Source organism: Chiloscyllium plagiosum, unplaced genomic scaffold (assembly GCF_037043375.1).
Source record: "Chiloscyllium plagiosum isolate Xiang-an unplaced genomic scaffold, Cpla_swu_hap1 HiC_scaffold_2, whole genome shotgun sequence".
NCBI lineage: Eukaryota > Metazoa > Chordata > Chondrichthyes > Orectolobiformes > Hemiscylliidae > Chiloscyllium > Chiloscyllium plagiosum.
This window is the reverse complement of record NW_028270140.1, coordinates 123918445-123933046: the sequence shown is the minus strand read 5'-3', so window position 1 is coordinate 123933046 and position 14602 is coordinate 123918445. Positions and strand designations below refer to the sequence as shown.

The window sequence follows — 14602 nt, the reverse complement described above, 5'->3', positions numbered from 1 at the left end:
ATAAGTGGTTGTATCTGGCCACTCAAGTCATATTATCTCAGCTCATTTTGCTCAGCCTCCATGTAGCCATGATCTTGAACAACTTCATTTCTCTCTTCCAACATTTCTCCTCATTTGTTCCAGTACAATAAGATTTTGTTTACTTTCTTCCATACTTAAACAATCTAATCAAGCTAGACCCATTTACAACAATAATTTTTCTTTCTTGCTGTATACTGCTGCCTCTGGATTACTTCAAGGAACTATCCTTGGTACCTTCTCTTCTTTGTCTGCACATGAGATCACTGTATAGTGCCTTTAACAAAGGACAACACTTGACCATTATGATCAAGCTAGGCCCATTTCAAGCAGTTTTCAAATTTATCAGGTACAAGGATTTCCTGTCCTGTAACCCCACAGCCATTTAACACCTGAGGGTCAGGGGTACGGGGAGAGGGTGGAATTGAGAGATTGGGAAGGGAGGTTAGACCTGGAGGATTGGAGAGACTGGGTTAGGAAGAGCTGTAGGGTTGATTGGGGTGGGGTGCCAGCTGTAATAGGTGAGCTAGGATGCAGCATAAGTGTCGATGAAGGTTTCAGTGGCAGAGGGGCTAAGGCAATAATGGCACACACATGTCACAGAGGTGAAAGTGGTTGGCCCCCTTTGTGATGGGGAGGATGTGGACTTGGAAGCTCAGCATCGGGGTGGATAGGACACCAAGGCTGCAAACAGCCTGTTAAACTAGAGTCTAGGGAGAAGGATGAACTCACTGTGGTGTAGTATGTGGTAGGATCTGATATAATGTTAACCATGTCTACTTCATTCAAAACTGGGAACAGAGTTTGTCATGGTTACTGAGAACAGTGGCTTCAAAGTCTTTAATTGAGGAAGTAATGTCTAATCCAGGACTCGATTATGAGAAATTTCTTCAGCCAGAGAGCAGTGAGCCTGTGGAATTCACTGCCAACAAAGATGATTGAGACCAAAACATTGTACGATTACAAGAAGGTGTTGGATATAGCACTTGGGCCTAAAGGTATCAAAGGATATGAGGGAAAGCAGGAACAGTCTACTGAGTTGGATGATCATCATGATCATAATGAAGGAGCAGTCTCAGAAGGCTGAATGGCCTACTCATGCTCATGTTTTCTACGTTTTTGTAATTCTGTGGATGTGAGGCAACACAGAGTTAGTGAAGGGGTCATAGTGTTGCTAAAGTGAGCTGGAGCTTGCTGCTATCAGAGCATATATGAAACATGACGTGATGTATTTGGATAATGTAGCTATGGGCAGAGTCAAGTCGAAAATGGAACAAAATAATAATAAATCCCACAGGACTCCAGTGGTTATGGGAGAAAGTGAGGACTGCAGAAGCTGGAGATGAGTCGCGAAAAGTGTGGCGCTGGAAAAGCACAGCAGCTCAGGCAGCATCCGAGGAGCAGGAGAACCAAAGTTTCAGGCATAGGCCCTTCATGAGGAATGTTGGGGGGACGGGGGCTGCAAGATAAATAGGAGGGTGGGTTGGTCCTGGGGGGAAGGTAGCTGGGAAAGCGATAGGTGGATGCAGGTGGGGGGTGATGGTGATGGTGATAGGTCGGAGCGGAGGGTGGAGCAGATAGGTGGGAAGGAAAATGGACAGGTAGGACACTTCAAGAGGGCGGTGCCAAGGTGGAGGGTTGGATCTGGGATGAGGTGGGGGGAGGAGTGATGAGGAAACTGGTGAAATCCAGGGGTAGTGGTGGAAGACAAGTAGGAATACATTGGATACCGTGAAAGTGGCATGCACCTTTTCTTTTGCTGACTGCCCAAGATTTTTTTGTTGAAGAATACTTTTGGTTTCATTTCAGAACAAACTCTCCAGTCACTCAATCCCATGGCTCTGGCCTGCAGTGGTAATTCTGTTTCCATCCACAATGTAAGTTCTAACAGGGACATGTGCCAGTGCAAAGATGCAACAAGGGCCCAACCCACCATGGACTTTCTCAGGCTTAGGCAGGTGGCACAAACTTCATGTACATTGCACTTATCAAGCATCCAGCCCAGAGTTGTAACGTACATTCAGCTGTATGTATTTAGGAGAGACTTGTAAAGGATGGTGAAGGATTTCTTCAATGCCACTCATGATGACGTTGTGCAATTTGCATTGGGGAAATTGAAATGGCAAGTGTGTCTTCAAATCAGTGATTACAAAAGAAGATCAAGTTCAACACAGCTAGTTCTTATTTAAAAATGGTGCATGGCGGATTTGGGATAGAGTGAATAAGGAGTTCCATAATTTTGACTCAGCGATGCAGAAGAAATGGTGATATATTTCCAAGTCAGGATGCAGCCATGTTTCACTTATCCACTTGAATTTTACACACAGTTCCATCCAGACTCTGGGTGGAAAATCTGATTTGACCTAACATCCATAGTAACCCCTCCGTTGGTATTCTAACCTGAGCTGGCAACCTTAAATCAAACCAGCTGAGGTCCACTGTCAATTGTAGTGACCCTGATTTAACAATGTATTGGAATGGCATTTTAGAAGGTTACTTACTGCTGGGATCCATCAATCTGAGAATATATAAACTGCATAAAGACTTTTTGTTTTATCACAAGCATGTCAATTACCAGCAGCATTTGGCCTTCTCTCTGGCACTAATCACGTGCCAAAATCACCACAATCCAGGCAGTTTATTAACTCAAGGTTTATATCATGGTCTGTTTCAGGATTTGGCAAGGAGCTTTTTGAATCGGATTTGGATAGAATCATGGACAATGTCGAAAATGCTATGGAGATGGTCCCAGTCTTGAAAAAAGCAGACATAATTAATATCATATCAGGTCCTATCACATACACCCCAGACATTCTTCCTCTGGCTGGACCATTCCAGGGTGTGCGGAACTATTGGGTGGCTATTGGCTTTGGGTAGGTACAATTTTCTGTTCTTTTTCAAGTGGCATCATCAATTGTTTCAATCATTCATCCATGACTGCAGATACGACAAGGGCAATTTTCTGTTTCTGTAAAATCCTGGCACATCTTCAACTGGGCAATTATTAGTTCCTGCCTGGTAATGAGTAGGGGCAACTTATAATAGCTCTTCTGGATTTGAGCTTCTAGATCTGTCACTATGTGTTAAGTATTCGTTGTTTTGATTGATTGGGCAGTCGCCAGGTCCATAGATCTTCATCAGTGTGAGGTCCAGGTGATCAAAGTTTGTGCGAAGATTTGTAGCTCAGGTGCTCGTTGTTGTGGTTCTGTTCGCCGAGCTGGAAGTTTTTGTTGCAAACGTTTCGTCCCCTGGCTAGGCGACATCATCAGTGCTTGGGAGCCTCCTGCGAAGCGCTTCTTTGATGTTTCCTCCGGTGTTTATAGTGGTCTGTCCCTGCCGCTTCCGGTTGTCAGTTTCAGCTGTCCGCTGTAGTGGTTGGTATATTGGGTCCAGGTCGATGTGTTTGTTGATGGAGTTTGTGGATGAATGCCCTGCCTAAGAGAAAGACCACGGAACAAGGACATACCACAACCAAAAGGACTAGCCACACTACCATACATCAGGAGCATCTCAGAACTGACAGCCAGACTACTGCGACCCCTAGGACTCATAACGGCACACAAACCAACAGCCACGCTCAGACAACAACTCACCAGAACGAAGGACCCGATACCCAACATGAGCAAAACTAATGTAGTGTACAAAATACCATGCAATGACTGCACAAAACACTATATAGGACAAACAGGAAGACAGCTAACAATCCGCATACATGAACATCAACTAGCCACGAAACGACACGACCAGCTATCCTTAGTAGCCACACACGGAGACAACAAGCAACATGAATTCGACTGGGACAACACTACTATCATAGGGCAAGCCAGACAGAGAACAGCCAGGGAATTCCTAGAGGAATGGCATTCATCCACAAACTCCATCAACAAACACATCGACCTGGACGCAATATACCAACCACTACAGCGGACAGCTGAAACTGACAACCGGAAGCGGCAGGGACAGACCACTATAAACACCGGAGGAAACATCAAAGAAGTGCTTCGCAGGAGGCTCCCAAGCACTGATGATGTCGCCTAGCCAGGGGACGAAATGTTTGCAACAAAAACTTCCAGCTCGGTGAACAGAACCACAACAGGTCCAGGTGATTTTGACTCCTGCCTTCCATCAGTTTGAGCCCAGTCAGTCTCCTGTTGAAACCTGAATACGTCAAATGACTTAGTCAACGATGAGACAAACCACAGAGGTGAACTTGCTCTGAGATCAGCAGAAAGGAACAACTGAAATGGAAGAATTAGAGGCCAAATTGGTTGAAGTCAAAATTGCAGTCAATCTTATGTCTAAAAATGAGAAATTTCTGAAGCATAGATTGACAATCTTGATAAGATAGAATGGCATGATAATCTCAGCTTGCCCGATATGCAAGGAAAGAATTGAAACTTGTAGAGTAAGACCTTCAGGAAGCTTTGCATTTTGAAGCTTTGAACAGGAAGGTATATATCAACCGTCAAGCATATCTCTATTTATCTTGATTTAGCAGCAGACTGCTTTCACAGGTCCAGGCAATTTGTACTGAGTGACATGAATCTTAAATACACATTTCTGACTGAATAGATATACATATATATTTATTGAAGAGGGCGTTTGATTCCTGAACTCAAGTGAGAAGGCTAGTGAATGTTTGCTGTCAACTTATCCTTCACCAGGGAATTCCTGACATGAATGGGAAAGACAAGAGATAAGTTCAGGGGAGGGTTGAGTTTTTCTTTACATTAGCTATTTCCTTTCAGATCATTTCAATATTTGCATTATACGGCATTGTGCATAACTGCAACAGTCGTGTGTGGAAAAAATGTTGCCTTCACAATCCCAGATGTGATGAACATGGTTGTGTGATAGCCCCATGCTATTTACAAATGACTACTATCAGTTAGAGTGGCTACTCACCTCATAAACTGCCTCCTGGTGTGAGTACTAAATGTTGCATGGATGGAAAACCCTTTATCCTTGTTGGATTAGAGTGATGCTGGAAAAGCACAGCAATTCAGACAGCATCCAAGGAGCAGGAAAATCACCTTCATCCCCACCCCATTCACCCATTGTACTCTTTGCTACCTTCCCCCACTCTCCTCCCTGACCTATCACTTTCATCCGCACCCCCATTCACCTATTGTACTCTATGCTACTTGCTCCCCACCCCCACCTCTTCTCATTTATCTCTCCACCCTTCAGGCTCTCTGCCTGTATTCCTAATGAAGGGCTTTTACCCGAAACGTTGATTTTCCTGCTCCTTGGATGCTGTCTGAACTGCTGTGCTTTTCCAGCACCACTCTAATCCAGAATCTGGTTTCCAGCATCTGCAGTAATTGTTTTTACCTACTTTATCCTTGGTGACTTTGTGTCAAAAGTAAATTGCCTATTGCAATTATTTATGATCTGTGGTTTACAGATGATTGCAGTGCACTCCCAATCTCTTCAATTCTTCAAACAAGAGCCTGCGCCTATCCTTGAATTTTGTCAAAATAAAGCTCATATTAAACTGTATCTGTTCAACCACACATGCTGAAGGAGAGACTTTGGAATCCGTTGAGCATTTCCAAACCCTGACAAACACCACTCTCTAAAACATACCATTGATAATGTGACCCAGCAGTGGATTCGCTGTGCCACTTCAGCCTTTTACAAACTATAGCAGCTTGTGTTGACAACAAGAACCCTCAGAAGTCAGAAAAAGTCCTGATGAGCCATGCTATTGCTTTTATAAACACCAGTGGATATAAGTCGACAGTGTGATGCTGGAAAAGCACAGCAGGTCAGGCAGCATCCGGGGAGCAGGAAAAGCAAAATTTTGGGCAAAAGCCCTCTGATGAAGGGCTTTTGCCCGAAACATTGATTCTCCTACTCCTCGGATGCTGCCGGACCTGCTGTGCTTCACCAGCACCACACTCTCGACTCGAATGTCCAGCATCTGCAGTCCTCACTTCCGTCCAGTGGATATAAGCCTTGCCTGTTCAACCTTTCCTCACAAGACAACTTGCTTTGCCACACTATCAGCATCACACTCCTGCATTGATCTCCTTCTTTAAGGGAGGTCGTAAAAGCGTTGGATGCAGTTTACTGAATGCTCAGGTGATCTTATAAGGAAAGGTTGCTGAGACTAGACTTGTGTGTCTGGGGTTTAGAAGCAGGCAATATGGCTGAAACATAGAGTTGCAGCAGGTCTTAACAGGGTGGATGTGGAAGGGATGTTTACTCCTGTGGGAGAATCTAAAGACTGTTTAAAATAGAACTATGGAAATGATACAGTACAGAAGAGGACCATTCAGCCTATCTTGTCCACACTGACTGAAAACACCCAGATGCCTTTTCTAATCCTATCTTCCTGTACACGGCCCATAGATGCAGATTCAGGTACTTCTTGAGAGAATTTAGGGCCTTTGCCTCCACCAGTAACACAAGCAGTGAACTCTAGACACCCACCACCCTGTGCATCCTCACATTGGGGTAAAAACGTTTTATCTACCCACCTCCATAACCAGCGCTCCTCAAACATCCCAGAAGATTCCCCTGGCCTCGGAATTTACTCAGACGCCATTAGCCATGCGGCTGATGCAGCTGCCACCCCCACGCTGATTGATGATGTCACTTCCGCCCCCATCATGGCCACTCCCACAACCACTTCCACCCCTCACAATTCCTCATGCATCACACGTGACATCACTTCCGCCTTTCACATCATCGCTGATGCCACATGCTCAGTGACTTCCGCCACCCCTACTGCCGTGGTCACCACCACTTCCGCCCCCACCAGCGCCACTCACATGCATTCTGCTGACATGCCCCCCACAGACCCCACTGTCACTATCTCCACCCCCCAGAACCCCGAGGGGAACACTACCCCTGCTCATGACTGCACCCCCATTCCCCCCACCATCACACCCACTTCAGTTACAGGTTCCGCCCCCACTCCCAGCTCCACACCCACCAGCTCCCAGCTCCCAGCCCTGCCGAGTTTTCACCATCCCTCCAGACCTCCCCCTCACTGAGGACGAACGATTAGTCCTCAGCAAAGGACTCACCTTCATCCCCTTCCGTCCACGCATCAATGAATTTAATACACGCTGTGAGTCGAACAATTCTTCCGTCGCCTCCGCCTCCGAGCTTACTTTCACAATCAGGACTCCCGCCCACCTTCCGAGGAACCCTTCGCCCACCTCCAACATACTGCATCCACCTGGACACCCCGCGCTGGCCTATTACCTGCCCTCGACTTCTTCATTTCCAACTGCCGCCGGGACATTAACCGCCTCAACCTGTCTACCCCCCTCCCCCACTCCAACCTCTCACTCTCACAACGCGCAGCCCTCCAATCCCTCTGCTCCAATGCCAACCTCACCATCAAGCCAGCGGATAAAGGGGGCGCAGTGGTACTCTGGCGCACTGACCTCTACACCGCTGAAGCCAAACGCCAACTCGAGGACACCTCTTCCTACTGCCCCCTCGACCATGACCCCACCCCCATCACCAAACCATCATCTCCCAGACCATACAGAACCTCATCACCTCAGGAGATCTCCCACCCACAGCTTCCAACCTCATAGTCCGGGATCCCCGCACTGCCCGGTTCTACCTCCTACCCAAGATCCACAAGCCTGACCACCCTGGCCGACCCATTGTCTCAGCATGCTCCTGCCCCACTGAACTCATCTCTACCTACCTCGACACTGTCCTATCCCCCCAGTCCAGGAACTCCCCACATTCGTTCGAGACATCACCCACGCCCTCCACCTCCTCCAAGACTTCCATTTCCCCGGCCCCCAATGCCTCATCTTCACCATGGATATCCAATTCCTCTACACCTCCATCCGCCATGGCCAGGGCCTCCAAGCCCTCCGTTTTTTTCCTCTCCAGACGTCCCCAACAGTACCCTTCCACCGACACTCTCATTCGTTTGGCCGAACTGGTCCTCACCCTTAACAATTTCTCCTTTGAATCCTCCCACCTCCTCCAGACCAAAGGGGTAGCCATGGGCACACGTATGGGCCCCAGCTGTGCCTGTCTCTTTGTTGGCTACGTAGAGCAGTTGATCTTCCGTAATTACACCAGCACCACTCCCCACCTCTTCCTCCTCTACATTGATGACTGCATTGGCGCCACCTCGTGCTCCCGCGAGGAGGTTGAGCAATTCATCAACTTCACCAACACATTCCACCCTGACCTTAAGTTTACCTGGACCATCTCTGACATCTCCCTCCCCTTCCTGGACCTCTCCATCTCCATTAATGACGACCGACTTGACACATTTTTTACAAGCCCACCGACTCCCACAGCTACCTGGATTACACCTCTTCCCACCCTACCTCTTGCAAAAATGCCATCCCGTATTCCCAATTCCTCCGCCTCCGCCGGATCTGCTCCGAGGAGGACCAGTTCCACCACAGAACACACCAGATGGCCTCCTTCTTTAGAGACCGCAATTTCCCTTCCCACGTGGTTAAAGATGCCCTCCAACGCATCTCGTCCACATCCCGCACCTCCGCCCTCAGACCCCACCCCTCCAACCGTAACAAGGACAGAACGCCCCTGGTGCTCACCTTCCACCCTATCAACCTTCGCATAAACCAAATCATCCGCCGACATTTCCGCCACCTCCAAACAGACCTCACCACCAGGAATATATTTCCCTCCCCACCCCTTTCAGCCTTCCGCAAAGACCGTTCCCTCCGTGATTACCTGGTCAGGTCCACGCCCCCCTACAACCCACCCTCCCATTCTGGCACTTTCCCCTGCCAGGAACTGTAAAACCTGCACCCACACCTCCTCCCTCACCTCTATCCAAGGCCCTAAAGGAGCCTTCCACATCCATCAAAGTTTTACTTGCACATCCACTAATATCATCCGTTGCTCCTGATGCAGTCTCCTCTACATTGGGGAGACTGAGCGCCTCCTAGCAGAGCGCTTTAGGGAACATCTCCGGGACACCCACCCCAATTTTGTATTGTTCGCAAATTTCCCAATTGTGGCCCCCATATTCAAGTCCAAATTGTTAATGTATAAAACAAACACCAGGGGTCCTAACACATTTGCAAGGGCAGCTGTCAGCCATTACCATTGATTTTCTGTTACTTAGCCAACTTTGGCTCTAATTTCTGTATTCCATCGGTTTTTACTTTTTTTGACCAGTCAGCATGTAGGACACCTTAAATCAGGAGTTAACAATTTAAAGTAGAGATGAGCTAGAGCAGAAATTGGCTAGCTGAAAGAAGACAGAGGGTGGTGATTGATGAGGAATGTTCATCCTGGAGGTCAGTTACCAGTGGTGTGTTACAAGGATCTGTTTTGGGGCCACTGCTATTTATCATTTTATAAATGATCTGAATGTGGGCGTAAAAGGATGGGTTAGTAAATTTGCGGATGACACTAAGGTAGGCAGAGTTGTGGATAGTGCCAGATGATGTTGTGGGTTACAGAGGGACATAAATAAGATGCAGAGCTGGGCGGAGAAGTGGCAAATGGAGTTTAATGCAGAAAAGTGTGAGATAGTTCACTTCAGAAGAAATGACAGGAATGCAGAGTACTGGACTAATGGTAAAATTCTTGGCAGTGTAGATGAACAGAGAGATCTCAGTGTTCAGGTGCATAAATCCCTGAAAGTTGCCACCCAGGTTGATAGGGTTGTTAAGAAGGCATATGCTGTGTTGGCATTTATTGGTAGGGGGATTGAGTTTCGGAGCCATGAGGTCATGCTTCAGCGGTACAAGACACTGGTAAGGCTGCATCTGGAGTATTGCGTACAGTCCTGGTCACCGCATTATCGGAAGGATGTGGAAGCTTTGGAAAGGCTTCAGAGGAGATTTACTAGAATGTTGCCTGGTATGGAAGGAATGTCTTATGAGGAAAGGCTGAGGGAACTGAGGCTTTTTCGTTGGAGAGAAGGTTGAGAGGTGACTTAATTGAGATGTATAAGATAATCAGAGGGTTAGATAGGATAGACAGTGAAAGCCTTTTTCCTCGGATGGTGAAGGCTAACACGAGGGGACATAGCTTTAAATTGAGGGGTGATAGATTTAGGACAGTTATCAGGGGTAGTGCTCAGAGAATACTCGGGGCGCAGAACGGCCTGCCTGCAACATAGTAGACTCACCGATGTTAAGGATATTTAAATGGACATTGGTCATACAAATGAATAGTAACGGAATGATGTAGTTTAGAGGGGCATCAGATTAATTTCACAGATTGGTGCAACATTGAGGGCTAAAGCACCTGTACTGCACTGTAACGTTCTATGTAAAACGTTTATTTCTCAGAGGGCCCTGAGTCTGTGGCACCTGCTTCCTGGAAGCACAGTCTTTGAAAATATTTAAAGCAACAGGAGATCGATTATTGATATGCAAGGGGGTCAGAACTGTCAGGAATAGATAGGAATGTGGAATAATCAGATCAAACATACTCTTTCTGAATAGCACAGAAGGTTTAAGGGACCAATTGCACTAATTGAGCTCCGAATTGTATGATTGTATGATACAACTGTGTGGCTTGCTGTGCCATTGTATAGTACGTTGCCATGCTGTGATTTTAACCTGTGTCTCCAGTGCATTTGTCCTGTGTCATTATCACACCACAAATGCCTACCCACGAATCATGTCTCCACATCATTCGACTGGAACTCTGGATAACTAATTAACACAACCATTATGCTACAGTACCTCATAATAAATGCTGAATATTAAATGAAAAATATTAAATCTCTATCAAATTAATCTTGACTTTATTTGTTTTTGGAGAGTAACCTTCTCTCGTATCTCTATGTAATAGAAGCCCCACATATGTCTGGTTCTTTAGTTAATTTCCAATGCATTATCTTAAATCATTGATGTCTTTCCTAAAGTAAGGTGCTCATAATTAGTGACAGAACATTTCATCAGTCTGATCTGCCCAGTGTGCTATTTAGGTATCTGGTTCCCAAATACTCTGTAGGGTTAGCGCTTGCGATCACGTCAATGTACCCCCTCCACCAGTCAGTGTTTTCTGAGTTAACTGGACACCATTCATGCTTACGGTTTAAATAGTTTAAAAATCCCAGCTGAATAGTTTAGGCCTAAAGTATAATTGTTATAATCTTAAAGAAAGTACATCAGTGATTGATTAACATTAGACATGTCTAGGTCAATCTTCTGTAGAATGTCATCACTTCCATTATTGGAATTATCTGCAAAAAAACAATAACCAGTTTGTTGGTAGAAACTAAGAAGATGGAAAACCATTGTAACTCATTCTAGAAAAAGCCGCTGTAGACTTCTCTTCTGTTTTAATGTATTTTCAGATATGGAATCATTCATGCAGGTGGGATTGGAAAATATCTTAGTGACTGGATTATGGATGGGGAACCCGATTTTGACCTCATTGAACTTGATCCCAACCGCTTTGGAAAATGGACAACAACCAAATTCTCATTGGCTAAAGCAAGAGAATCATATGGGTTCAATAATGCTGGTAAGAAGGACTGGGGGGAAGTGAGTGTACTTTAATCAATATATCAACATTTAATAATTTGTTTCAAATTCTGCTTAGATTATGCAACATACACATGTACTGGCAAGCAAATGGAACAGGTCACAATATGTAGAATGTTTGAATTGAAAAAAAAGTATAGCTTTTAAGTGAAAGAGTTATATATTTTTATTTGATCTTGAGGTTGAGTTGGAATTGTTACATAATTTGTTCTCCTGTAGACAATCTTTATTCTTAACGGTCATTTAAACTGTGAGAAAAACTTGAGAATTGCAGATTAACAGAGATATTGTTATTCCATTTTGGAGGCCTTCTTGATGTTACTGCCATTCTTTAACAAACAGACAAGTTTATGAAGCTAATTCCTTCATGGTGTTTCAGTAATGTGGTATCATGCTATTAGCTCACTATGGAAGCAGTCTATCTTACTAGAGGTTTGAAAAGTGTGCCCTTCTCCTGAAGAAGGGCTTATGCCCGAAATGTCGATTCTCCTGCTCCTCGGATGCTGCCTGGCCTGCTGTGTTTTTCCAGCACCACACTTTTGAACTCTGGTCTCCAGCATCTGCAGTCCTCACTTTTCCCTATCTTACTAAAGGGTCTATCTTACCATAGTCAAACCTATGAAGATGTCATTAAAACAGGAGTGTTCAGCAGCTTTTCCTATAATACGTGTCACTTACTTACTTCATCATAGAGTCATTTCATCATACAGCATGGAAACAGACCCTTTGATCCAACCAGTCCATGCTGACCATGTTCCCAAACTAAACTAGTCCCACTTGCCTGCGTTTGACCCATATCCCTCCAAATCTTTCCTATGCACAGACTTGTCCAAATGCCTTTTAAATGTTGTAATTGCACCCGCATCCACCACTTCCTCTGGCAGTTCATTCCACACACTAACCACTCTGTGTAAAAAAGTTGCCCCTCATGTCTTTTCTAAAATCTTTCTCCTCTCACCTTAAAAATAGGCCCTCTAGTTTTGAACTCCCCACCCTAGTGAAAAGCCCTTTGCTATTCACCTTATCTGTGCCACTCATTATTTTATAAACTTCTATAAGGTCACCCTTCAACCTCCTATACTCCAGTGAAACAATTCCCAGCCAATCCAACCTATTTCATATCTCAAACCCTCCATTCGCAGCAAAAAAGTTTTACAAACAAGTTGGCTTTTTTTTTGTGGATAGTTTTAACAATGGCAAGAATGACATTCTACAGGAGACTTTAATCAATCACTGAATTCCCCATTTTCAACATCCTGGGGGTACCATAGACTAGTTACTGAACTGAACTAAGTATTGTGGCATATAAAGCATGTCAGAATCCTACAGCAAGTAACTCACGTCCTGACTCCCCAAGATCTGCCCACCATCCACAAGGCACAAATCAGGAGTATGATAGAATACTGTCCACTTGCCTGGATGAATGCAACTCCAACAACGTTCAAGAAGCTGAGAAAATATCCAGAACAAAGCAACCTGCTTGATTATCACCACATTCACAAATACTCACTCCCTGCCCCTGTAGCAGCAGAGTTTACCATTTTCAACATCCATTGCAGCGATTCACCAGCACCTTCTAAATCCATCTCCTCTACCATCGAGAAGACCAAGGGCAGTAGATACTTTAGGAAAAACAGTATGTTACCATTTTTGCAAGGAGAATTGAATATAAAAATAGGGAGGTTATCCTTCAGTTATACAGGGCACTAGTGAGACCACATCTGGAGTGCTGGGCACAATCTTTGCAACATTATTTAAGGAAAAATGTAAACGTATTGGAGGAAATTCAAATAAGGTTTACTGGATTAGTACCTGGAAAAGGTGGTTTATCTTATAAGGAAATATCCAGCAGGCTAAGCTTGCATCCACTGGAGTTCAGAAGAGCAAGAGGTGAATTAATTGAAAGAAATAGAATTCTGAAGGGGCTTGGATATGGAGAGGATGATACCTCTTATAGGAGCATCTACAACTAGGGGTCAGTGTTGTCCATTTAATACAGAGATTTGATGATATTTTGTTTCTCTCAGAGGATCCTAAGTCTTTGAAACTCTCTTCCTGAAAAGTGGTGAAATGTAGTCCTGTAGTCCTTGGATAAAGCAGAATTGGGTGGATTCTTGTTAAGAATAGAGTGAAAGATTATAAAAAGTTACTAATGCAGATTGAGGTTACAATCAGATTAACAATGATCCTGTTGAATAGCGGACCAAACTTGAGGGGCTGAATGGCCTACACCCACTAATTCATATGTTTGTATACTCAGTGAGAATTTGACAGGTGGGAGTGGTTAGGTTCTCATTATCTCACATTGGCAAGAATGTTTTGTGTGAGAAGATTGAGTTTTGTTATGACAATCTCTCTGATAGAAGAGTCTAACGATTTTTAGCTCAGTCAATGGGTATTGGAAACAAAACCTCTGCTGTTTTGAGTCATACCTGGCCCATAGGAAGATGGCTGTGATTGTTGGAGGTCAATCATCTCAGCTCCTTGACATCTCTGCAAGAGTTCCTCAGAGTAGTGCCCTAGGCAGGATTACTTTCATGTGAAACAGCATAAGCAGCATTTGATAGATCTAAGCAATCTCATAACCAATGGATCAAACCTAAGCTCTGCAGTACTGCTGCATCCAATTGTGAATGGTGGTAGATAATTAAATAACTCGCTGGAAGAGGAGGGTCCACAAATATCTTCTTCCACAAATTTGGAAGAGCCCAGCAAACCGATGCAAAAGATAAGGTTGAAGCATTCATAGCAATCTTTAGCCAGACATGCCGAGTGAATCATTCCTTCAGCCTCCTCCAATGGTCTCCAGCATAACAGATACCAGTCTTCAGCCAATTCAATTCACTCCAGGTGTAATCAAGAAATGGTTGGAGGTACTGGATTCTGCATAGACTATGGTCCCGACAACATTCTTGCAATAGTACTGAAGACTTGTGCTCCAGAACATGCTGCTCCCCTAGCCAAGCTGTTCTAGTACAGTTACAACACTTTAATCTACCTGACAGTGTGGAAAGTTGCCCAGAGGTGCCCTATACACAAAAAGCAGAACAAATCCAATCCAGCTAACTGCCACTAAATTAATCTACCCTCGATCATCAGTAAAGTGATGGAAG

The 14602-nt window shown here is 44.8% G+C and overlaps 1 protein-coding gene across 1 annotated transcript in view; it reads left to right on the top strand.

Annotated features, from left to right (window-relative positions):
* The window catches only part of dmgdh (dimethylglycine dehydrogenase), a 144807-nt gene that overhangs the window by 92900 nt on the left and 37305 nt on the right, over window positions 1-14602 (top strand). Inside the window, exons 7-8 of the mRNA XM_043706890.2 lie at window positions 2693-2891; window positions 11300-11469. Coding sequence (XP_043562825.1) covers window positions 2693-2891; window positions 11300-11469 — 369 coding nt within the window. The remainder of the gene's footprint in view (window positions 1-2692; window positions 2892-11299; window positions 11470-14602) is intronic.